This window comes from Euphorbia lathyris, chromosome 2, assembly GCF_963576675.1.
Source record: "Euphorbia lathyris chromosome 2, ddEupLath1.1, whole genome shotgun sequence".
Classification (NCBI taxonomy): domain Eukaryota; kingdom Viridiplantae; phylum Streptophyta; class Magnoliopsida; order Malpighiales; family Euphorbiaceae; genus Euphorbia; species Euphorbia lathyris.
In genome coordinates, this window is record NC_088911.1 from 99,445,558 (window position 1) to 99,471,543 (window position 25,986).

Here is a 25,986-nt window from a genome sequence, read left to right on the forward strand (position 1 = left end):
ATGAAAAAACCTAAGAGTAATCAGAAAAATATCCATAATTCTAAAGATTTGTTGGAGAAGAGGGGGCCTGCTGGTACCTCTTCCAGGCTCTTAGGAGCCCCTAATAAATACATGGTTTAGGGTGTTGGGCCTGCGGTCAGTAGTCTTCCTGTTGATGGATTTGTTTGTATGGAATGTTAGAGGAGCGGCGAGCAAGGCTACCCGTATCCATGTTAAAGATTTAATTAAACCATTTAACCCTTCTTGTTTTGCTTTAATGGAAACAAAGATCAGTGGAGCTAAAGCTGATGATGTGGTTAAAAAGTTTAGAAACTGAAATTGTGTCAGATCAGAGGCTACTGGCCGGGCTGGTGGGATTTGGCTTTTTTGGAAGCCAGATCGGGTTCATTTTGATATCATTAGTATGGATAAACAGTTTATTCACAGTAAAGTTATCTATCCTGGTAACAAACCTATCTTTATCACCTTTGTTTATGCTGATCCTATCCTGGCCAATCGTAAACGGCTGTGGGAGGTTCTTTATACTATGAGTGTGAGTATGGTAGATTCTTGGTTTGTGGCTAGTGACTTTAATGATATTGCCCTTATGAGGGGGTGGTCATCACTATGTTAATCGATGTCTCAATCATAAACAGGGTATGGATTTGTGTGGGCTTTCGGATCTGGGTGCCGCAGGTCATAAGTATACTTAGAAATGAAATAGTACTTTTGTTCGTTTAGACAAAGTTTATGCTAACATTTCGGCTCAAAGTAGTTTTCCTGAAGTGTCTGTGTTAAATCTCCCTTTCCGCCACTCTGATCACTGTCCTGTCTTAGTCAAGCTGGTGAGAGGCCATATCAGGCGGCTTGGGAATCTCATCTTGAGTTTAAAAGCTTTGTTCGAGATAATTGGAAGCCTCATTCTAAAGTCTTACAAGCAGCTGAAGGCTTTAGAAGGAATGTAGTGGGATGTAATAAGAACATTTTTGGCCATATTATCAGAAGGAAGAATAAAATCTTGAGCAGGATTGAGGGCATCCAACGTCTTTTGGAGGTTAGGTTTGATCATAGTTTGGATGGTCTTTTTAGAACTCTCTAGAAGGAATTAGAAGTTGTGCTAAGGCAGGAAGAGTTACTTTGGTTTCAGAAATCTAGGAAAGCTTGGATTAAAGATGGAGATCGCAATACCAGGTATTTTCATCTTTCTACTATTATTAGATGACAGAAGAATCAGATTCATGCTATCAAAGATCCGAATTCTAAAGTCTTACAAGCAGCTGAAGGCTTTAGAAGGAATGTAGTGGGATGTAATAAGAACATTTTTGGCCATATTATCAGAAGGAAGAATAAAATCTTGAGCAGGATTGAGGGCATCCAACGTCTTTTGGAGGTTAGGTTTGATCATAGTTTGGATGGTCTTTTTAGAACTCTCCAGAAGGAATTAGAAGCTGTGCTAAGGCAGGAAGAGTTACTTTGGTTTCAGAAATCTAGGAAAGCTTGGATTAAAGATGGAGATCGCAATACCAGGTATTTTCATCTTTCTACTATTATTAGATGACAAAAGAATCAGATTGATGCTATCAAAGATCCGAATGGAGATTGGGTTTATGAGGATGAGGATATTCGTCACTTGGCCCTTAATTTCTGTAAAGAGTTGTTCAAAGAGGACCCGGTGGATCTGGATAAAGCACTGTCTAGGACTACGTTTCCCATCTTGGGAGATGATAAAGTTCTGGAAGCGTTCCATCCTATTGCCCAAAAAGAGATTGATCAGGCTATCTTTAGTATTGGGGCTACTAAAGCTCCTAGAGTTGATGGTCTGCCTGCTGGTTTTTATCATAAACCCTGGGAGACGGTTAAAGAGGGCATTTATAGTTTTATTAAAGGTGTGTTTAATGGGTCAGAGGATGTTAGGCTTGTGAACAAAACCCTTATAGTGCTGATTCCTAAAGTAGAAAAGCCGTCTTCGTTCCTTCAAATGAGGCCTATTAGCCTTTGTAATGTGCTTTATAAGGCTATTACTAAAATTGTGGCCAATAGACTCCGGTGTATTCTCCCTGAAATTATTAGCCAGAATTAAGGCAGTTTTGTCCCTGGGAGACAAATGATGAATAATGTGGTTATAGCCCAAGAGATGGTCCATTCTATGAAAATCAAGAAGGGAAAGAGGGGTATTGTGGCTCTAAAGTTGGATCTGGAAAAAGCTTATGATCGCCTAAACTGGAGTTTTCTTCTTGATAGTCTGAAGAGAGCAGGGATTCCGGATAACTGGAGGAGTTTAATTGAGGTCTGCATTTCTTCGCCCGTGTTTCAAGTTTTGATTAATGGGGATATGTCTGAGGAGTTTACCCCTTCCCGGGGTATCCGACAAGGGGACCCTATGAGTCCTTTCTTATTTGTGATTGCAATGGAGAGGTTGACTCACCTTATCCAAGAAGCTGTTGATAATAGGAATTTCCATCCGGTGTCCATCAATAAATTTTTTCCCCAGGTTACTCATTTGTTCTTTGCAGATGATGCTATGATCTTTGTGGAAGGCAATGAGGAGCAAATTGGTGTGATTATGGATATCATTAACTGTTTCTGCTCTGCTTCTGGCCAAAAGCTTAATATCCAAAAATCCTGGATGCTGTGTTCTAAAAATATGAGTCAAAGAGTTTGCAAAAGGTTGAGTGAAATATCTGGTATACCTTTGACTAATTCTTTGGGTAAGTATCTGGGGATTCCCCTCCATAGCGATAGAGTTTCTAAAGCTTCCTTTAAGGAGACGCTTGATAAAACTAATAGTAAATGTGCTAATTGGAAAGCTAAAACTCTTTCTCTTGCGGGCCGCCTTACTCTGATTCAGTTAGTCAATTGTGCGGTTCCTAATCATGTTATGCAAGCTTGTCGTTTGCCTGAGCCTGTTCTTAATGATCTTGATAAAATCAATCGTCGGTTCCTGTGGGGGGACTCTATAGAGGGGAAAAAATTCAGCTTGTTCCTTGGAATGAGGTCTGTCAATCTAAAAATATGGGAGGACTGGGGATTAGAAAAGCCAGAGATAACAATAAAGTGTTATTAATGAAACTTCTGTGGAGGATGTGGCAACTTCCGTCTTCTCTTTGGGTTCAGTTATTGTGTAGAAAATATAGAAAGGATAGGATCTTTGGGGGTCCTAAGGAGAGGATTATTAATTGTTCCTTTCTTTGGAAAGGCCTTAGTGCTGTGTTTCTAGAGTTTTGCTTTGGGATTGGTTGGGATGTGGGTAATGGTAAATCTATTAGCTTTTGGAATGATATCTGGATTGGTAATAAGCCTTTATTGGAGGTTTGTGATTCCATGCCGCCTTTAGACATTCGGAATTGGAGGATTGCCGATGTGGTGAATTATGAGGGGGATTGGATTTGGTCGAGGTTTGACTCTTTTCTCAATCTGGAAATGCTCCTCAAAATTAGAGGAGTTAAAGTTAGTGGCAAGGAGGAAGACAGGGATAGTCACTGTTGGTCTTTGACAAACAACGGGGCTTATTCTTGTAAATCAGCTTTTGAGGCCTTTAATCAAGTTTTGGAGACTCCTCACCCAGAGTTGTGGAAAAATATTTGGGCCTTGAAAGTTCCTTACCGTATTAGGAGCTTCCTGTGGCTTGGTGTTAAAAATAGGCTGCTTACAAATACAGATAGAAAAAGGCGTCATTTGGTGGAGTCTGGAGCTTGTAGTAGATGCAGAGGGCATGAAGAAACCATTTGCCATGCTCTTAGAGATTGTGATAAGAGTAAAGAAGTGTGGAGGAAAGTTCTCCCTGACCAGTTGCTGTCTGCTTTCCTGTCCCATTCTGATCTTGACTGGTTAGTGGGAAGCTGCTGGCCGATCTGAAGCATGGTGTTATCTTTTTGTGGTTGTCTGTCATCAGATTTGGAATTGGAGAAATGAGGAGATTTTTGGAGGAGATTTTGTTGTTAGTCCCAATTTAGTTGATTTCTTTTCTATAAAGATTTGAACCATTGTAGAGAGCTTCAAAGAGGATACTTTAGCTAGGTCTATTCAGAGTAAGGATGTCCATCTCTTTGGCTGGAGTAGGCCTAGTGAGGGGGTGGTGAAGTTAAATACTGATGACTCTTGTCTTAAGGACGGTAAAATTGCTGCTGGAGGGTTCTGAGAGATGCTGGTGGTGGTTGGGTATCTGGGTTTACTCAGAATTTGGGAATGGGTACTTCATTTTCTGCGGAGCTTTGGGGGATCTTCTCTAGCCTCAGGCTTGCTAAAAATCTGGGGTTGAAAAATCTGCTCGTGGAATCAGACAACCTCAAAGCTGTCAGAATGATTTCTGTTAATAATGCTATTTGTTTAAATAGCCAGAATTTAATTAAAAGGATTAGAAGAGTTTGTTCTTCCTTTGATTCCATAGGTTCTGCCATATTTTTAGGGAACAGAATAGGGTGGCGGGCCGTCTTGCAGCTGAGGGCCATATGAGGTTATTGGGTCTCTCAACATTCTCCTCACCTCCTGATTTCCTTTCCTAGGCTGATCCCAGATTAGGCTTTCTTGTTTTGTTTTTGTCTTTTTTTTTTTACCCTTCCTACAAAAAAAAAAAAAAAAAAAAAAAAAAACTAATCATAATTTATGTTGTTCCATTCTCGAGTACAAGTATCCCGCTTTTTTTTCTCTTGTTTCTTAAACCCTATCTTTCTCTCTGCAAAGGAAACAATCCAATCCGTCTTCACTCACTCCACCAAGTTCGTATTTCTCTACTTCTCTATTTCGTGCTTATTCCTTAACATCTTTCAATTATTCAGTTATGAATGATAAACAATTTATAATTTTTTTAATTATCAGTATAAATTCATGCAATTCTAACTAAATCTTATTTTCTTCATGAATTTCCCCTCCATTCCGCCAGAGCTATACGCCAACGACGACAGGTACTCTTTCTGATCTCTTTCATTTCTTTCCCTGTTAAGCTATGTCACTGAATGATAGCACGTTTCGATTTGAATGGCGAACCCGTATACAAAAACAGAGTCATTTGCAGTAAATCGTTAAACATAAGACGAGGATAATTTGTATATATGAAATTTAGTTAACCAGGACTGAAATTGAGGTTTTTTTTTTTTTTTTTGAGGTTTCTTAACCTTCATTTAATCTTCAACCTTCCCTCTTAATTCGAATAACCTCCCTTTAGTTAACCTCCATCCAAGCAGAACCTTGTGTTCTATGTCTTTGTTCAGTGTATGCTTTTCCCGTTTTTGTGTTGTCACTGATATGGTCATTTATTTTATTCTTTCATCTGGTTTATGATTTTGTTACGAAAATAAAACTTTTGCTGTAATTTGGGTATTAAATATAGATAATCACGTTTTCTTTCTATGGATTTTGAACTATGTATTTCTTTTCTTGTGTTGTAAACAGAAAGAGTGCTTCTTTTTAATGCTTGAATTCCTCGATTTCTGGGTTTCTATTGAACTTTTGTGTTGATTATTGCTCAATGGTATCTATTTGATTGAATGCTTGCACTAGCTATTGACAATTGAATATTGAGTTATGATCCTAGTTTTAACTTTTTGATTGCTTTGGCAGGTTATAGTCGATTACAATGGCTAGTTCCACTTGGTTTTCCTCTTGTTCGTTGAATGAACGTTCAATCACACCTATGCCTATAAAGTACTATGGCGGAGTAAGGTGTCACCATTCAGATTTATTTGGTAAAAAGACCTTTTGTCCCAAGTCAGGCTCCATATTTGCTGGATTAAAGCATTCAATGAGGAACAATATCCATTGTAGTGCACTAGAAATCGAGAATACCACTTCATTCTCAACTGGGCATAAATTTCAACTTGATGATGTGATTGAGGCACAACAGTTTGATAGAGAGATTCTAAGTGCCATATTTGAAGTTGCAAGAGAAATGGAGAGGATTGAAAAGAGTTCACTTGGGAGTCAAATCCTTAAGGGTTATCTAATGGCTACCCTTTTTTATGAGCCGTCTACTCGTACAAGGCTTTCCTTTGAATCTGCCATGAAACGTTTGGGTGGTGAAGTTTTGACTACTGAAAATGCTAGGGAATTTTCTTCTGCTGCCAAAGGAGAAACACTTGAGGGTGAGTATTTTTTAATTTTGTGTTGTGTATAAACGATTTTACTGCCAGTTTAATGATGATTTATGAAGCTTGATTTGCAGATACTATTAGAACTGTTGAAGGTTATTCAGATATTGTTGTTATGCGTCATTTTGAAAGTGGAGCTGCAAAAAGAGCTGCAGCTACTGCTGGCATTCCTGTTATTAATGCAGGGGATGGCCCTGGACAGCATCCAACTCAGGTATACTAACTGTTTTTTTTAGCAATTTAAGCCGAAAACAATCAGCTGTGAAAGTGTAAGTAAGAGATCTTGTGCTATAAGAGTATAACTAAAGATAGTAGAAGAAGTATACATTCCTGAAGTTACTTGTTCGTATTTGATGATATGGAAATCACAAGTGCTTCAGGTTCAAAGTTATGTTCCTGTTAATGCAGGCTCTTTTGGATGTTTATACAATTGACCGGGAGATCGGTAAGTTGGATGGCATAAAAGTTGCTCTTGTTGGGGATCTTGCTAATGGAAGGACAGTCCGGTCACTGGCCTACTTGCTCGCCAAATACAATGATGTGAAGATCTATCTTGTCTCTCCTGATGTGGTGAAAATGAAGGTAACGGACGAAATCCGAAATGGAGGTAAAATGATTTAGGTTACATTTGCTCATGTTGGAGGATTGTTTGTCAGGATGATATAAAAGAGTATTTGACATCAAAGGGAGTTAAGTGGGAAGAAAGTGCCGACTTAATGGAAGTGGCTTCAAAGTGTGACGTAGTGTATCAAACTCGCATTCAACGAGAAAGGTTTGGAGAGAGAATCGACCTTTATGAAGAAGCTCGAGGCAAGTACATTGTAGATCAAAGTGTGTTAAATGTAATGCAGAAGCATGCTGTGGTGATGCATCCGCTCCCGAGGCTTGACGAGGTAAATGATTACAAGACAGAATAATCTCAAGGAACATACATAATAGTGGACTAATTTATTTGCTTGTATTATGTTGTTTAGATAACTGTGGAAGTTGATGAGGATCCGAGAGCTGCTTATTTTAGACAAGCAAAGAATGGTCTCTATATTCGGATGGCTCTTTTGAAACTCTTGCTTGTTGGATGGTGAGAAATAAAGCAGTTAGCAGTTGAAGTTTCAAATTTTGACTTTGGTTTTGGAGTATTGTTTTTGCCTGGAGAGTTGTAGAAGTCTGGGAAAGGTTCCATTTTGAGAATTTTTTGAGAAATATGTATTCTGTTCTCTCTTTTCTTTTGTGCATCTAACCTCATTTGTTTTTCTTTCAAATCTGAGAATAGCACTGTTTATATTATCCAGTTGTTCAAACACACCGATATATTTTCTCTACTGAACTCTCCCTCCTGCGGAATTGGCCAAAATAGAAAGAATAACTATGGATCCTTGAATTTTGGGAAAACTTTTTTTTTTCAAAAGAGAAGTGTAGATTTACTTTTATCTATGAAATGGTAAAAGTTAATCCTTAATGTTTAAAATCGAGATCAATTTTATATCAACATAATGAAAAATTTGAACAAATTGATTTGAAGCTTTCAAATAAATTTGTTAACGACAATGAGGTGTAGTTGTGTACCTTTTGACATTTTAGATACTATACCAGTTTTTTCAGGTAAAATCAATCTTGTTTAAAAACATTAGAAATAAGGATAAATCTAAACTTCCCGATAAAAACAAATTTAAACTTTATCTTTTGAATCTCTTTTCATGAATTACCATTTCATCTTTTTGTATTTCATCTCTTTTCATGAATTACCATTTCATCTTCTTTATCCCGTGGCAAAGTTCTAGTTAGTACATCAAACGTTAGCTAATAATACTGATGCTTTGCTTTTATAATAGATGATGGTAAAGAGATTCTGTGTCACCTTACCATTGAGCAGGACCTTCTAGCAGCTTTAAATATCAAAATCAGTGTATTTTCCCAAACGTATAAAACTTGAAAAACCAGGGTTCCAATTGAAATACATTGAATTGTTAATAGGATGGGAATTTTGGATCTACATCATGGGACCAGGCCTCCAGACCCCCAATGATATCCATTGCAGAATCAAACCCCTTGTTCTGTAACAACTCAACTGCTCTCTGAGAATCATTTCCTCTTCTACAAACTACATACAACCTCACTCCACTTTCTTTATCAATGCCCCTGCGCTCCGCCTCTTGTTTCATAGCTGATGATATTTCAGGCAACCTACCCTCCAAACTTGATAGGGGGATGTTCAACGCATTTGGAAGAGATACTATCTTGAAATGGTGTGCAGGCCGTACGTCTACCAACACGTGTGCTTCCCCTTTCTCAACTTTCTCATTCAACTCTCTGCTGCTTATTCTGGAATCCCTTGGAAGCAGGTTCAACTTCATTGGAGCCTGCAAAAACATTGAAAAACTCCATGGATGAATTCATTTGATGAGAGCACAGGTTGCATTAGGAAACAGAAGAAGCAACAATACCGTCGACAATGGTGTTTGAGTGAACTTCTCGTAATCAAAATCTCTAAATTGCTTTTGGGTGAATGCTGCATTTTCTCCACAAACTTCACATTGTAATGATCTACCTCGGATCTTCACCTATAAACAAAAAATCCCTTGCCAGTTAAATGATGAATTCAAACACCAAAAGATCATGCAGCTACAACCTATTGCAGCAAGCTTGAAATAGAACAGAAGCCACTAGATGAACTATAAAATATAAAAGGTTGACACATACAATTCGAATTCGTGCTGACAATGCATCTAAGAGAAGCATCCTTTCCGATAGTGGTTCACCTATGGAGCTTGCAATTTTAATAGCCTCAAGTGCTTGGAGACATCCAATGATACCGGGAACTGCAATATAAATCAATTAGCAAGACTGAAGTAAAACAGTTGTTCAAACATGGATGAGTATAAATTAGTTTAGTACTTAACATGAGTAAACAAGACTTGAACCAAAACAACATGATTAGGCTGAGTATAAATCTTTCAGGCAACATTATCCAATTTGGAGAGCAATCAAGATTAAAAAAAAAAAAATTTCAAGCCTATAATTCTATAGAATAAAAAGATAAGATGATTTCGGATAGTAAGGAATCAGGCAAATTCTTTGAATGCTCAGTTGAAAGTGCAATTGCAGGAGTTGATCTAGGATGTACTTGAAATGAAGATCATAATGTAGATATTCCTATTCACAATGAAGATCTAGTTTTGTTTCCATGAGAAATCAATCTCAGATCAACAATGCTGATGGGAAGTCTAATGTCTCAGGTGACAAGGAGAATCAGATGACTGATTTTAATGTTCTAGAGGAAATGGAGAAGCTCAATGATGGAGAGTAAAGAAGGGGATGTGATAGAAAACCGCTGGGTGGATGTATTGGCTAATAATCACGTTGGCTCTGAGAAGAATGTTATTTATTCCTCATGTGATAAAGAACGGTGAGAAGATCGTGAGATTCAATTCTGATGATTTACTCGAAGAAGTTGTGAGATGGAAGTTTGCATTGCTTGGGAGTGTTTTGGGAACTTCTCTGAGATTTCTCCAAATTGAGAGTAATGCTATGAACAGATGGAAACGATGTGGCTTGCTGTTTGTATCTCAGGTTACCTGAGAACTTGTTTTTGTTTAATTTTACATGAGTAAGGAAAGTTGAAAGTATTACGCTCTAGTCCTTTTAATTTTAGGCACCGTTTGTTTGCTGGAAAATATTGTGCAGGAAAATATTTTCCTAATTTTCCGGCGTTTGCTTGCCTAGGAAAATAAGTCAATAGAAAATTTTAGGTTAGTCAAATGGAAAATTTAAGAAGAAAATGCGGAAAATGTTTTACCTTTTTTTAAAAGAGTAAAACATTTTACTAAGCTTCTGAAACCCTACCATATTCCTTATCCTTTTAAAAATAGTAGTCATCCACAATTTTTTCTCGTTTTTCGGTGTTGTAGCCAAACGCCGGAAAATATTTTATTTTCCAACACAATTTTTTTCCTTATCCAATATTATTCAATACACAATATTTTCCAACAAACAAACGGGGCCTTAATCGCAGACTGTTTGTGCTGAGAACAAGGTCGCCTTAATATGAACTTAGAATTAGATTGTTTAGAGAAGATCCCTATCTGGATTCAATTTCCTGGGTTGTCATGAGGATTTTGGTCCATTTCTTTACTTAGTAGAATAGTTAGCATTTTGGGAGTCCCTATGTTATATGACGAATGCACAGCTTCTAAATCTCGTTTAGATTTTGCTAGTATTCTTGTTGAGATGGAAGTTAAAGGCGATTTTCCAGACGTTATTGTTCTGGAAAATGAGAAAAGGATTAGGCTTTCTCAGAAAGTTCTATATGAATGGAGGCCAATTGTTTGTGATACGTGTAAGTGGTTAGATCATATTTCTAAAATTGTAAGCAAATTCCTATCAAGGTTTGGAAACCTGTTGAAGCATGTACACATGTGAATGCAGGCATGATTGAGAATCATAAACTTGAAGTATAGCTGGGGTCAGAATTTTCTCCGAGTCTTGTGAGTTTGGGATAAGTGCCTGTTGTGTGTGAGAATGGTGAATGGTTAACTATTGTAAAGGGGAAGAAGATGAGAACTCCTGCTAATTTGACTTCTGGTCAGGTAAATAGGCCTAGTTCTTCCTTTACTCTTAAGGTTGAGCAGATGGTGGTAGTTATTACTATTAGGGAATGGTTTGGTGGGGAGGAGAGTTAGAAAACCTCCTGATGAAGTATGAAAGGTTCTTGGCATATGAGGGGTCAAAATGACCCTCTTAAACAAGCAGAATTTAGGAAGTTTATTTGAGAAAAGATTGTAAGCGTTGGGGGTTTTGAAAACCAGGGTCCGGGGAGCTAAGACTGCATTGAACTTACATGGATGGAATGTAGTTCATAACTACAATTTTTCTCCTTTACGAGGAACATGGATTGTTTCTAATCCTGCTTTTGTCAGGATTACTGTTATGCAATGTTCTGCTTAGGGGTGTGAAAACAGTCTGTTCGGTTAATTAACCAAATTGTCAGTGCGGTTACCTGTACAGAAAATCTTCCAAAACTAACAACTGAACCACTAACCCAATTAATTCACTAACCGCAAGTGTTTTTTTTTATTAAAGAAAATCATAATTTAATGTATTATAATTTACATTTTTTTCGTAAATCTGAAAAATTATATATACTACAAAGACTATAAATCAAAACTTGTTTCCAATTAATTTCAACCAATTTAAATTTAAATACTCAACTAATGAGTTATTCTAAATTAATTTTTACAATTTAAATGGGATTAACAATATGGAAGTATTTATGTATGCAACATGGATCAATAAGAATATTCATAGTGGAAGAAACAAAATAACTGATAAAAGTAATAATATAATATTATTAAAATGTATGGGTAGAATAGGAATAGGAATATAGGATAACAGAGGTGGAAAATGGGTGGGTGGACACACACACACATATATATATATATATATATATATATATATATATATATATAGTTCGGTTATAACTGCATTTCCAAGTTCCGACACTGCACCGGTAACTGCTAATTTTAAATAACCGCAAAAAAAATTTAATTGCACTGCAACACTCGGTTTGGTTAACTGAACCGCAGTGTTTTTTAATTTGGTTATTGTTCGATTTTCGATTATAACTGAATTATACTCAGCTCTAGTTCTGCTTAAACATTCTTTGCTCGGTTATTTTGGATGGGGATATTTTTTGGTGGCCGGTGGTGCATGGTTTCAATCCTAAAAAGATGGAAAAAAGTTGTGGACTAGTTTTCCTTCTATTGCATCTTGTGTGCAAGGACCATGGCTTGTGCGGGGAGATTTTAATGCTATTTTGTCAGCTAAAGATAAGATTAGGGGTTTGTTTTTTGAAGGAGATAGTCAAGAATTTAAGGATGTACTTTGTCAAAGTGATTTGAGGAAGCTTCAATGGAAGAGTTGTAAATAAAAAAGTTCTCTTTAATAAAAAAGAAAAAAAGAAAAAAGAAGAAGATAAGATGATAAATTAGTTTTTATGAGCATACCAACTCCCAGGACTCCACTGTCAGCACATCTTTGGCATGCTGTTGTAGGAGGTGGGGTAGGAAAAAGGCAACGATAGCATGGACCTCCGTTGTGATTGTAGACTGTGAGCTAAGCAAAAACATAGATAGATTCAAAATTTGGAGTTAGCACAGAAGAATGTGTATATCCATAAAGGTTTCTTTCTTATGTGCTCTGCAGGAAACAGAGCAAAACTGCAAAGTAGCATACCTGCCCTTCCAATCCCAATGCAGCACCTGACACAAGAGGCTGCACAGATGAATGCAGTGTAATTAATACTTCAAAAACACCATAGTATCTAAAGTCATTTCACATTAAAGATGGGTCAAAACAGATAATTAGATCTCACATATTTGTCTAATTCATTTGTTTATGTTCACATGCCGAAAAACCATCCAATATACCGCCAAAGCATAATGAAATTTCACTATCTACATTAGAAACAACAAATGTTTCTCTTGCAATTGACTTGTTCAGTCCATTAAGAAAATCACAGAGCATCCTCGGTAACAAGACAAAGACAATCAAGTTACAAATCAAATTATCCCTAAACATACATATTTGGAACATTGTCTTTACAGCGGCCACATGGAAGTGAAAAAAAAACCTGAACAAGCATTCAAGGTACTTATTTACCTTCCCCAAAACCACACAGCAATCACTAATCATGTAACGGCTTGGAGCATTATCTGTTGCATCTACTATAACATCATATCTGATAAAAGTCAAGAGTTATGGAGATTGCAAATTTCAATTGCCATGAAAACGAAAAGGAAAAGGAGAGAAATAGAATTCAAAAGATATCTTTGATTCATTGATTTAAGGATACTGACTAAAAATCTCCACGGCATTTGACGTGCGTAAAGCTTCTTGGTATTCCACAATCTGAATGGTGGAGTTGATTCTGGAACACAAATACATATTGCTATTAGACACAGGCCACAAGTGACAATAACTTTTCAGAACCAAATGTAATCCTCCATACAACTCAGTCAAAGCTTGAAAATGGAACCCTATACACAGGTTTTTGACACCTAACTTGGAAAATATTTGACTTGCAACTATAAATAAAATAGTAATAGCAATAAGCATAAACATGCACATACGAGCGACAGGCAGCACCAGCAGATTTCACTTTTGGCTGACCAATAAAGGCTTCAGTATGTATAACCTGAAGTGTTAAAAAAATAATAGTAATAATTAGCTATGCGGAAACTTATATATAATATCACTAAAAGGTGAATGTCATTGAGAAGAGTTAGTATAACATGGAAATGGAAAAAAAAAGGATTTAAATTCCAAGGTAATAGCAAAATCCCCTCTTGGACAAAAAATTCTCCATAATCAGCTATAGAGTTTTAGAGGGCGAGCCTTGGCGCAACGGTAAACGTTGTTGTCGTGTGACCAAGAGGTCACGGGCTCGAGTCTTAGGAGCGGCCTCTTGCCAAATAAATTGGCAGGGGAAGGCTTGCTCCCAGTACACCCTTGTGGTGGGACCCCTCCCCGGACCCTCGCTCAGCAGGGACGCGTAATGCACCGGGCCACCCTTTAATCAGCTATAGAGTTTTCTTTTCCTCATAGTTGTAAATAGACAAATATAAAACAGATAGCTCAAGTTCACTATATCCAAAGCTAACTTGTCTTTCATACAATTCAATCCCTAACATGACCACTGCAAAAAAAAAAAAAAAACTTCAATCCCTAACTTGTCTTTTATACCTGCCTGTGCATATTATTCAACTCAACAACATCATGGTCAACAATGCCCAACCGACCTGCAAGGTAAATCCGAAAATTTTAAAACAAAAGAAAAAGTGAATTCCAAAAAGGAAAAAAGAGTTTCTTTTAGCTATATATTCTATAAGGATTCAGATCAAGCATTTTTTTTCTTAACCAAAACCAGTGTTTATAGGGTCAAATAAAGATGAGACACCAATTAACATCCATGGGAGATAACATTTTCAAATTTTTATTCTTGTTATGATTTTCTACATAAGATCCTAAACAAGTAAATTAACAACAACGGTTAGGGAATAGAGCTCATTTAAGCAACTCCAAGCATTATGTACACTTTTCATGTCTCTAGTATTCAGTTACACTTATCATCACCCCACAAACCAGTCACCCTAACTCACTGTATTACTATTACCTTTTGGTTTCCCATTAATATTTTCACTTAATAAAACTTATGATAGTGCTATGAATCCCAACAAGATCTCAATTCCAATATTTTCCCACCTCCTGTGACAAATCACAACCAGGAGTATTTGTTCATTAAAGCTTTATTATTAACATATCCCAATTGTGATTTGTCACATTAAGTAGGATAATGCAGGGATGAAATCTTGTTAGGACGCATAACATTACTAAAAAATTTAAGAGCAAAGAAGGTAATGTTTATGCTAGGTTTTATAGAAAGGATTCACTTGTTCTCCAACTTACAAAATCCTAGTCCTCCTTGCCTCGCTGTCCTAAGAGATTCATCTTACTTATACTTTAGTTACCGTTTAAATTCTAATTGGTTCACCCAGAAACAGTTATGATCAACTAGAGCTTACATTGGACACCACTTTCTCTTTTACAGGAATATTATGGACCTGATGGGAGGGAAACTCTTATAATGGTATGCATCCATTTGACTGGAGTTTCTAGACCAATGTAATGTTGACAATGTGGGCATTCTTTTCCTTTTGAACATTTCCAACCCCTATGTATTCGTATACATGACAACATTACATTGGTATAGTGCATTGCACTGCGAAGACTGTATCTTATGGGATACTGCTTCTCCTTTTTAGTTGAGATATATTTTATTTTTCGACACTTTCAGTTATACAATGACATAAATGGTCCTTTCATTCAATTGTTACCATTTGTTACATATTTTAAGTTGGGCAAAAGGAACAAAGATATACTTTGACAGAGTTGATTGTGCTCCAGGCACCATAGACTAAAATTAACGAAGAAACTTGGAAATATCTCAAAACTACAATGGCATACCTCATTCTATTACATCAAGATGCATGATAAGAATATCATTCTAAATTCCTTAAACTTAACAAACAGTTGTACAGTCTAGATAACTATAGTACCAAATCAAAAGAGCACTGCCTTACCAACACCACAAGCTGCGAGATATAGCAAAGCAGGTGAGCCCAAACCTCCAGCTCCAACCACCAAAATGGACGACTTCAAAAGATTCGATTGCGCTAAAATCAAGAAAAAGCTAGCATTATAGAATTAAACTTCCTCCAATAAGAAAAATGAAAAAACTCGATTCCCCATTTACAAAACCAACTATATACACATAGAATCTGTGCTACTAGCCACTTGAGCGTCAATTTAACAAACTTTGTTTTAAACAACAAAATACAGCAATGATGGAGTCAATACAGATAAAGTCAATTATCCACAGAGATAAGAAAAGGACCTTGAACTCCAAAAGTAGGGAGCAAGAGCTGACGACTATAACGATAAATCATATCCGGTGACAATTCATGGCCAAAACGAGAATCAACGAGGGAAACTGAAGGATTGGAACCATTAGAAGAGTGAGTGCCGTTTTGGAGATTCAAGTCACGGAGCTGAGCTTCAAGAGCAGTAATTCGATTCTCTATGTCGGTCTTTGCGGCTCGTAAGTTTTCGATTTCTCCAAGGATTCGAGCCGCATCACCTCCATTTGCCTCCATTTGCATTAGCTGCTTTCGATTTCCTATCGCAGAGGATGGAGAACAAAGATTAAGAAAGATAGTAACAGTGTTGAGCAGAAAAAACCCTATTTGGAACAGAGGTTCAACCTTTTGCAGTTACAGATGGTCAAGTCAGATACTCTTTGTTGGCGCCACGTCCCTTATTTTGACCAAAGAGTTGACGACGTTCTAATATAAAAAGACGGGTTATATATATATTTTTCTTAATAAATTTATGTATTAGTTATTAATTATGTTTAATATACTGTTTCAAAAAAAAATTATGTTTAATATACTAATATTATATTAATTACGTTTAATGCTTCTCCAGCTCCCTTAACTTGTTCAAATTGGTCATTTTATCCCTCCAACTCATGAATGCTCTATTTACCTCATTAACTTCATAAAAATGGTATTTCTCACCCCTTAACTTGTCCAAATCTGTCATTTTACCCCTTATCAACTCATCGAGTATCCTATTTACCCTCTTAACTCCATAAAAGTGGTATTTCTCACCACTCATGATCATATTTACCCTCTTAACTCCATAAAAATGGTATTTCTTACCCCTTTATAGTAGTCAAAAAAGTTAAAAAGAGAAAGAACGAATAAAAAATACAAATAACAAGAACATTAATATAAACAAGTTAAATACATTATATGTAAGGATAATGTACCAAAATAGACTTATGATTTTTGTGGAAGTATCAATTTAGGTTCCACTTACAAAATAGCATAAATATAGGTTTAACGTTTAAAAAATATTATCAATTTAGGCTTCGATAACGGATTGTAAGTGATGAAAAATGCCACTTTTATGGAGTTAAGGGGGTAAATAGAACATTCTATAAGTTGTGGGGATAAATGGACAAGTTAAGAGGGTGAGAAATACCATTTTTATAGAATTAATGGAGTAAATAGGACATTCGATAAGTTGAAAGGATAAAATGATCAGTTTGAACAAGTTAAGGAGGATGGGAAGCATGGGAACAATTAATTATCTCAACAGAGCAAAAGGTTGGAGTGTAATTAAGTATTGGTGTTAGGATTAAATTGAACAGATTAGGAAAGAAAAGAGTAAAAGCATAATATGGAAATATTGATAGCAGATGTCAAAAGTTAGGTACAAACACGTGACTAACTCAGTAGCTGCCACAAAGAGAGATCTCTCTGCATCTGCATCACCATTTTCATTTCTCTATATAGTTTCATATATTTTTCTAAAAATGTTTCTGAGGAATTATAGCAGAATGGGCAGCAGCAATATCTTCCTGAACAGTAATCTCATTCGACCAATATCAATTATGAGACCTTATCTGTACACTTATAATCCTATCAAGGTAAATTAAATTAATTAATTAATTATTATGATGCAGAATTAATAAATTAGTATGAATGTAGAGATATTCGAAAAGTGAAGATGGAGGAGAAAAGGAGATGGAGAGAGCACCATCACTGGCTCAGGAATTTAAAAGAGTTGAAGAAGAGAAGATAGAGGCTATTCATGCTGAAGAGAAGCAAGGTCTTGCTAGCCAGACTACCGACAAGGCCTACGACGGCGCCGAAGAGGCTGCGGTAGATGGAGATGTTGATTCTGTGAAGGAGAGGTACAAAGAGCATCAGCCTGGTGCTGATTATCACAGAAACAACTAGATTATCATATTATATTCTAATTACTTGGTTTTGCTTTTATTTTACGGTTGAATTAATTAACGACTCTTTTGAATTTTGTAAATGTATTATCTTTTGTTTTAATAAAACTGCTATATGGATAGACATTAAATCTTTGTTGAAGACTTGAAGGATATTTCATATTTCAATGTATAGGATATATATCTTTGCTCACTGTCAGGAGTTTGTGACGTTGTCTTCTACTCTTATCTTATATTTTCTTTTTTGTCCATATTTTTCATTTACAATACAACCACCCAAAAAGATTGTTTTATTTCTGCAATATATCTTAACCAGAGTGATAAGTATGAGAAGGAGTGAGTTTGAGAGAGGGATATAATGAGGATCTGATTCACGTTTTTGGAGAGGCTTTTATAATTGGAAGGACCAAAAATTTCTTTAAAATTAACAGAAACTCTCATTTTGCTAATATGGTAAAGTCCGGTATTATTTGTCAATAGAAATTACAATCCTCATTTTGTCAATCCTTAAAATCACAAGGTTTTTTTTCATATTTATCCCTATGTTCTTTTTCTGCAATATTTCTTAACTTATAGATAATAAAAATAAAATATTTTAACCTTAGAAGTAGCTTTGTAAATGAGCAACGATTTGGTGTTCGACTCGATAAAAACTCGAACTTCGGATCAATTTATAAACTAGCAGAGTTTAAGCACCGCAAAGCTTGCGTGTAGGTTCGATTTATAGGCTAAGTGTAGATTTTAAAACTATGTAATTTCGCGTTAAAGAAATTTCAAATTAATATAATTAATAAGTTGTTTGTTTGCGAAGTTTATGAGCTAAATTAACGAACTGTTCACGAACAAAATTCGTAAACAAGCTTGCAAACAATTCGTAAACAATTCATAAAGAGAATGTTAAGTCTAAGGGGGTGTTTGGATGCTCTTACACTTGAAAAGCAACATTAAGTGTTTGGTTAGTGACCTCCAGTTTTCTTTTTACATCTAGCATTTTACAAAAGCAGAGAATCTCTGCTTTTTGGAAAAACAACATTTTCTAACAGCAAACCGTAACAGCAAGCATCAACAACAAACAGCAAACCGTAACAACAAACAACAACAGCAAACAGTAGGTAAAACAAACGGGAAGTTTGTCAAAGCAAAGCTAAAATTCGGTTCGACTTAATTATAACCCACTAAAAATCTAAAAAGGTTTGTTCCAGAATTTATGGATGGAGACGTGGAAAAGTGAAATTTTTTTTTAAATAGAATTGATCCGTAAAAAATTGGTTTGGTTTGGTTTAATTTATTTCTCAATCATTTTACTTTTATATCTTAATAAATTTTATTATGATTTTTCTACATTAAATTTATCTATAAAAATGAAAATATAATAATTGATGAGGGTATCAAATCGACCGAATGTGTAAAAATAATCAATTTTCTTTTATTTTAATGAGTCATAACTATTAGCTATTCTCCTCTAAAGAAAGTGGGAGGTGAATGTATAAAAGAAAGAGTATATTGTTAACGATATTTTTCTTCCAAAATCAAATGAGCGATTAGTTTGAAAGTAAGAAAAAGAGTACTGGTCTGGGCTAGGGCCACCTCTGTCTGGTCTAAGACGTTACGGAGCGGAGCGTCAGTACTACTCTAAGCTAGGGCCTACTCTGTCTGGTTACGGAGCTATGGGTTCAAAGGAACACCAAGAACAAGAAATGGTTAAAATGTGTGGAACACAACACGCCGTATGGTTCCAAAGAAGAATCTTTGCCTCTTTACTTTTAATCCACAAACCGTGTGGACTTTAAAAAGCTCAAGTTCTATTTCCAAAATAAACCCCACACGTGGTGTGGACTTTTTAAATACCCTTTGCAAATCAATCATACATCTTCTCCATCCTTCTCCTAATTGCAACTTTGCCACCCCTTATTTACAACTTCTATCATTAGCTTATGTATAAATTTGCCACCTTTTTATTCCAGTATCCTCCTAATTACAACTTTGTCACCTCTTATTTACAACTTTTACTATCAGCTTATTTACAAGTTTGCTACATCTTTACTCTTATCACACCCCTTAACCTTTCTCTTTTAGTTATGTATTAGCCATTTATGTAATTTTATCTTTTAGGTTTGGAGAAGATATATATTCATTTATTTCTTGTAAAGAATAAATTTTTTTTTAATCAATCAATCAAATATTCTCTTTGAGAGTTTCTCTAGGGTTCATCCCTCTTAACAATGGAGATTTTTAATTCCTATGAGTTTAGCTCGTGAATTTTGAGGGTTTCACGGTCCTTTCAAGTTTAGTTTGAGAATATCTTTGATAGTTTACAATTGAAAACCATCACCCCAAATCCGATCCCTATCAGTTGGTACCAGAGCATTGATCGCCTCCTAATACGAAACTTTTTCGAGCACTTGATTTCATCACTATTTGAAGAATATCCGTAGAGTATTATGAAAGAAGAATTCGCCGCATCAGACAAGAGATGAAGAACAAAGGGAGAAGGCGTTTGGAAGAACAAAGGAGAGCAACCTGTGAAAAATTCCTAACAGATATTTGACAAAATCTTCAAAAGATTCTTCCAACAAGCTTTGGAGATCAGCATAGGAGAAATGAAAAAGGTCCAATATTAGCAGCTAAAGGGTCCTAAAATATTTCATCATTGCACATTCAATGGGTAAATATATAAAATGATTTTTTTTTTTACAAAACCACAAATAAAAATAATTGAGAAAGTAATATATGTGAAATTCTCACAACCGCTTCATAAAATAAATGTAGAAGGTATCACAATAGTTTAAAAGTTTTCTAGAAAACTTCAATTTAATCTCAACGTATAAAATATCATTTTGTGAAATTGTATAATTATGGTTATGAGCAACAAAACTTAATGCTAAAATTGGTAGCATTTTACAAATATTAAGTGATTATAATTGCATCATTTCTCAAATATTGAATCTAAAATAGTAATATATACGTAGGCTAAATTAACACTTTTTGACAAATCTTCTGCAAATCTTGAGAATACTATTTCAGTACTTCATCCGACAATAAAACCACATGTTAATTACACAAAACCTTTGTTGCTTTGCAGCCTCAATCAAAGAATTAATCTTAATGTAATTTTCTGTGTTTAATTAGAAATTATTAATTTACTTTTGTAATGTATGCAATTTACCAAAAACCCCTACAAGAGGAGCTGTATTATATGTGCATGCTTCTGTTTGCACATAATTTCCTCTCTCATCCACAAATTCATCCTTCTCATTGGGCCCACCAACAAGGGCCCCAACAACAACATTAGGGTTTGGATCTTGTCTGCTGTACCAAATATCATAGCCTTGTGTGCACCCAATAAAGCCCATGTTCCCTTTATATGATTCTATGGATGCACCTCTATGGTGGACCCTTTCTGGGTATTTCTTACCGTATCCAACTAAGTAGCTCATGCCCATTGGATTATCACCCAGTATGTAATCAACCTGTGATTTCGCAAACCTTGTTATTTCTTCTGGGTTTATTGTGCCTCGATCGCATTTTAGCCGTTGATCTGTTGATCGAAGATAATCTGAGTAAAATATCAAAAGAAATGCAGCCGTTGATACGTATTGCATGTTGTTCCATTGGCGGATGTAGAGTAATCCTCCTGGGGTGCGATCCACATTAGTCTCGTTGTTTTTGTTGAGACAAGCACAAATGTAAAACTCTCCTTTTGAACGGTATTGTTCTACTGTGTGCTTGTGCTCTCTATCCACCTCTTCCTCCAGTTGCTGCATATATAATACGTCATCACTTAATCAACTAATTAGAAATATTTATCTGTTTTTCTAAGAAAAAACAAAAAAGTGGAGCGATCAATATTTTCTTTTAAAATAAAAAGAGCTAAGCTTATATTAGCAATAATTATATAATTTTAAGATCAAAAAAATAATAATTTTTACATCCATTTTTATTTCAGAGTATTCTAATTTTCTTTTCCTTAAAAATAGAAATACGAGAATATTTACTATGCACACTTTCTGTCATAGTCTCAATAAGTATAGAGATTGTCCGATTGATAAAGTTAGATTATGTTCGGTTCAATTTATAAACTAATCCATTTATAAGATATTATTTATTTGTCAGAAATTATTGAGTGAAAGTAAACTTTTTATAATATTTTTCAATATTTGCTACATCATAGGAAAATGAAAAATAATGGGTAGCTATTATTTAAAAAAGGCTAGAAAAGATGTAGGGTTTCATCCGATAAACCATTTTCTTCATTTTTTTACATATTATTCTATAGACTAATTTAAAATTTTTCATTAACTTATTTTTCATTTTCCTAAATATGCACTTTATTTTCAGGTAAATAAGCGGAGACTTGATAAATATATATTGTCTTAATAGATAGCTAATGTAGAATATTTAACAAACACATCGAGGAACCAATTACACTATAGTTAGGTCAGGATCTACGAATAACTTTTATTATTATCTCTAACATAAGTGAAGATCCTAGTCTAATGATTGAGAGTCTATTTGTGGCTCGGGAAGTCATAGGTGGGTGTGTGTTTTTTTCAATTAAGTGTGTGGGATCCAAATATAAATTTGGGATGGTGTAATGCTGTATTAAGCTAATTTAATTTTAGTTGAAACCTTTATGTTTGATTAAAAGTCAATGAAAAAATAAATAAGAAAGAGAGATTATAAAAAAGAATACCATGGAAGCAATAAGGAGTTGAAGAGCAGGAAACTTGACATCCCAGCTAAATTCAGTAATGGCCCAAGTGATCCCACCAAATGCAAAGCCATTATCCAGCACATACTTCAAATAAACTTCATTGTCGGTGGCCTTATACAGCCACAAAGCTCCCCACAGCAATTCATCCATGTACCCACTTTCCGACGTATAATACCCTTTCACCTCCCTCACACTTTCATCATATTTCCCTCGCCATTTATCCCCGAATTCCATCAACTGCATCAGATTAATTAATTAATTGATTAGTAATTTGGTTACCTTACCTACCTATATATATGTATTAGGAGTAATTGATTAGCTAGCTTACTTGTTTAGCATGATGCAATAGTAGGTGAGAGTAATGTGGGTTTGTTTTCCTGAATACGATTGATGCTGCGGCCATTGCTGCCGCTGTCTCTCCGACCACGTCCGATCCTGGGTTGTTTTCATCCACTTTATAGCCTTGCCGAGATGTTGTCATGTCTTCTGCTCTTTGCCAACAATAATGATCTGTGTACCCATCACCCACCTGAATTTCATCCTTATGCATGTGTTATTGTGTATATTTGTCTCCTTTTTCTTCATTAACTCATAATACAGATGGAATTAATTACTTAATCAATGTTATCACACCAATTTCATCAACTCGTGAACTTAATTTGATGAGATGTATTCTCTGAATTTTAATATTTTTTTTATATCAAATGTTATGTACTTTGTAAAACAATTAAATCATCACGCTTAAATGGCAGTTCTCAAATTTATAATTAAAATGATTCACGAGTTTTAAATTTTATCCATTAAAAACTGTACTTTCGTATACACAAGTAATGATGGATGATACATTACGGACAATATTTCATGAAAACATAATTTTTGCTTAAATTCCTTGTCCATACCACTATTTAATATTCAAATCCTGCGTTTCATATAAAATAATAATAACTCAACCATTGCTCATTTATATCTCATTTTCACTTGTTGTGGCACTAAGACTGGTGTTTTTCAGGTATGCCATTATGTTTCATAAAAAGAAAAAAAATTATGACATTATGAAAAATCAATTGAGCTCTTAGCAACTACTATTATTTTTTTTCTGGTTTTGGAGAATGTTCTTCAAGAATTTATAGGTTTGAAAAATACTTCGTTTAATAAAATCAAGAGAATAATTGTCAGAGAGAGAAATTTTATTCTTGTTTCATTTGCCATTTTAAATTTTCAAAGTAAATTTTTTTAGATTAATTTTATTCTTATTAATTAAACCATTGAAAACATAAAAACAAGTGGAGGTATATGAATAAAGCTTTAATTCAATAGATTATTATAGAAAATGAGAATTCTTTATTAATGGTATTTTAGTTTAATTTTATGAATTGAATCCAAATCAAATATTGTGAACTGGAGTATTCGTAAATTCTAAAATATATTAGAGGGTGTTTGGTTGCCTTTTCATTTTGAAAATGAAAGTTTTAGATGTTTGGTTTTCTGTTTGTCTTTTCAAACAACAAACATCAAATCGTAGCAGGAAACAACCAAAACAAACAGCAGGTAAAACAAACGGGTCATTAGTCTCACTCTGAAAATCTTTTTCCAATACAAAATTATTAACTATGATTTCCAATATTAGGGTTTGAGTGATAATTAATTTATAATTTCAAAATAAAAGTTAATTTAATAAAATAATAATATAATTTAAATATTTTAATTATTTTCTTGATGGATGTGCATGTACATTTTCTCAGAGTATACGTATGTAATATTACTAAATTACATCAATATTCCCTTTGAAATATTTGTTCATTAATGTAAATATGCACAACATATTACATAATTGGTTATAATAGTTGTGAAGAAAACTTCTAAATTAGTATAGTTTTTTATTTTGGGAAAAAATTAGTACCTGTACCCACAAAACATTAGGGTGAGTATGCGCTTTAATGAAGTAATCGGTACCCCATTTGATAGCTTGAAGCGCGTGCTCATACTCTCCGGCATGGGCAATTTCGTCCCCATATTCAATCAAACTCCATGAAAGCATGGTAACGGTGAAAGCCATCGGCAGACCGAACTTCACATTATCCCCTGCATCATAGTATCCTCCCACCAAATCCACCTAATTTCATTTTAACAAAAACAATTTTGTTTTTCATACTCCAAACTAAATTAATCAAATCGCCGGAATTAAGAGGAACTTACGCCTTGTTCGAGGCCGTCGGTGAGTCCAGAATGGTGGCGCCAGGTCACTCTTTGGTTATACGGTAATCGGCCGGATCGTTGCGATTCGAAGTAGAGCAAGCTTTTCGACAGAGCTTCGCCGTAGTTGAAAGATTGTGAAGATGGTAAAATGGCAAAGGAAATGGAGAATAGAAGAAGGAAAAAGTAGCTGTTCATCTTCTCCATTTCTGTTTGGCATTTTTTTCAATTTCAATTCCACATATTGCCTCTCTATATATACATTCTAGCCATGGAAGGTAATATGGTCTTTAAATTCGGACCTTGTGATTCAGTGAGGTCGTGTTTTTATGAGCTTGTTGTGGTGTCCTCTTTTAATTGTTTACTACTTGGAGTTGACCTTTTGAATTTGAAGGTTTTGGTAAGTGTATTTGGTTGAATATCTCCTACCAAATTTGTGTATTATGCTATAATATAATTTTTAAGTGTGAATAATTTATCTTATTTTTCATCAAAAAAAAAAAAGTGTGAATAATTTATCTTTTTCAAAAAAAAAATGTGTGAATAATTTATCTATACTTACATTTTATTTATTTCTTGTATTTTCAATAATAAAATATATTTAATTTTTATTATATTTTTTTTTAATAACTGATTTTTCTTTTACTTATTAAGGACATGTTTGGTTAAAGCTCAGTTACTATTTTTTTTTAAAGAGTTTTGTTACTGTTGTAGTTAGTTATTTGTTGTTATCTCTTTGCTCTTAGCTGATTAATTTATAAAAATTGTGATGACCGTTACTGTTAGTAGGTAAAATATCTAATATAAACAAATTTTAAATTAATTAATAAATAAATTATTGATAACATCGAGATATTATTTATGGGATAAAAAATGATATTTACCAAAACGACTGCGTATTCGGACGATTCGGAAAGCAATGGCGTATCAAGCAAGCCATCCGAGTGGCGGATCACATAGATTCCACCACACGCTATCCGTAGTCAAACCTACGGGAGACTCACCATCAGGCCTCGATCCGCCCATCGAGCGGTTGAGCCGATTCCCAATAAAGGCAATTAATAATCCATTAATGAGCTAACGGTCATACTTGAATAAAATCGGTAACCGCCATTAATGAGGCATTAATGAAGACTTTCTGGTTACTGGGAGTTACGATTACATAACTATAAATAGCTTGCATCCCAAGCTATTGAGGTACACACTTTACGTTCTCCTTAAACCCTACTTTGTCATTATAGTTTATTCTCTACACATATACTGACTTTAGCATCGGAGCTTCCCCCGTCGAACCCAACGACGCCCCCCGTAGGGAAGGAATCCGGTCGAAAGTTCATCACCAATTATCAATTGGTGCGGTGAGCGTGGAAGTCCTAATCCAAAAAGGACTCAGTTCACAACCCAAACATGGCAAGTGGGGGATCAAACCCCTTAACCGGAACTACAACTCCAATCATACCACCATCAGTTAATCCTTCTACGAACGCTGGTCGCGTTGATCCTGATGCGCCAACCGTTCATGATGAAAGGGATATGTCGGCAGAATCCTTCTGGGAGATTTGCGCGAGTGCTGTGGGGAGAGAGCACGGACCCATTATGGAGGGTCGATTAAGGGCCTACCTGGACAACCGAGATATGGGAGGAGCCACGACAGGGAC

The 25,986-nt window shown here is 35.2% G+C and overlaps 4 protein-coding genes across 5 annotated transcripts; 2 read left to right on the plus strand and 2 right to left on the minus strand.

The window, feature by feature from the left end:
• Positions 1-4,580: 4,580 nt before the first annotated feature.
• LOC136219117 (aspartate carbamoyltransferase 1, chloroplastic) lies at positions 4,581-7,368 on the plus strand. The gene is made up of 7 exons (XM_066006371.1): positions 4,581-4,694; positions 4,859-4,880; positions 5,536-6,056; positions 6,137-6,276; positions 6,471-6,644; positions 6,719-6,955; positions 7,037-7,368. The coding sequence occupies exons 3-7, from the start codon at positions 5,552-5,554 to the stop codon at positions 7,142-7,144; spliced, it is 1,164 nt and encodes a 387-aa protein (XP_065862443.1). The 5' UTR covers positions 4,581-4,694; positions 4,859-4,880; positions 5,536-5,551; the 3' UTR covers positions 7,145-7,368.
• Positions 7,369-7,924: 556 nt separating this feature from the next.
• LOC136219118 (adenylyltransferase and sulfurtransferase MOCS3) lies at positions 7,925-15,940 on the minus strand. 2 transcript variants are annotated; one of them, XM_066006373.1, is made up of 12 exons: positions 15,878-15,940; positions 15,511-15,792; positions 15,197-15,289; positions 13,800-13,855; positions 13,187-13,251; positions 12,910-12,984; positions 12,717-12,795; positions 12,291-12,329; positions 12,062-12,170; positions 8,760-8,878; positions 8,504-8,620; positions 7,925-8,419 (listed from the first exon to the last, which is right to left on the minus strand). In XM_066006373.1, the coding sequence occupies exons 2-12, from the start codon at positions 15,773-15,775 to the stop codon at positions 8,027-8,029; spliced, it is 1,410 nt and encodes a 469-aa protein (XP_065862445.1). In that variant the 5' UTR covers positions 15,776-15,792; positions 15,878-15,940; the 3' UTR covers positions 7,925-8,026. The 2 variants fall into 2 exon arrangements, with proteins under 2 accessions (XP_065862445.1, XP_065862444.1); XM_066006372.1 differs by lacking the exon at positions 15,878-15,940 and having other exon boundaries at positions 15,511-15,871.
• A 1,015-nt stretch (positions 15,941-16,955) lies between these two features.
• LOC136220774 (uncharacterized) lies at positions 16,956-17,556 on the plus strand. The gene is made up of 2 exons (XM_066008556.1): positions 16,956-17,109; positions 17,171-17,556. The coding sequence occupies exons 1-2, from the start codon at positions 16,996-16,998 to the stop codon at positions 17,420-17,422; spliced, it is 366 nt and encodes a 121-aa protein (XP_065864628.1). The 5' UTR covers positions 16,956-16,995; the 3' UTR covers positions 17,423-17,556.
• Positions 17,557-20,414: 2,858 nt separating this feature from the next.
• Positions 20,415-24,661, minus strand: LOC136219119 (endoglucanase 11-like). Its single transcript, XM_066006374.1, has 5 exons — positions 24,332-24,661; positions 24,036-24,248; positions 22,464-22,664; positions 22,115-22,372; positions 20,415-21,179 (listed from the first exon to the last, which is right to left on the minus strand). Exons 1-5 carry the CDS (start codon positions 24,533-24,535, stop codon positions 20,562-20,564), a joined length of 1,494 nt encoding a protein of 497 aa, XP_065862446.1. The 5' UTR covers positions 24,536-24,661; the 3' UTR covers positions 20,415-20,561.
• Positions 24,662-25,986: the final 1,325 nt, after the last annotated feature.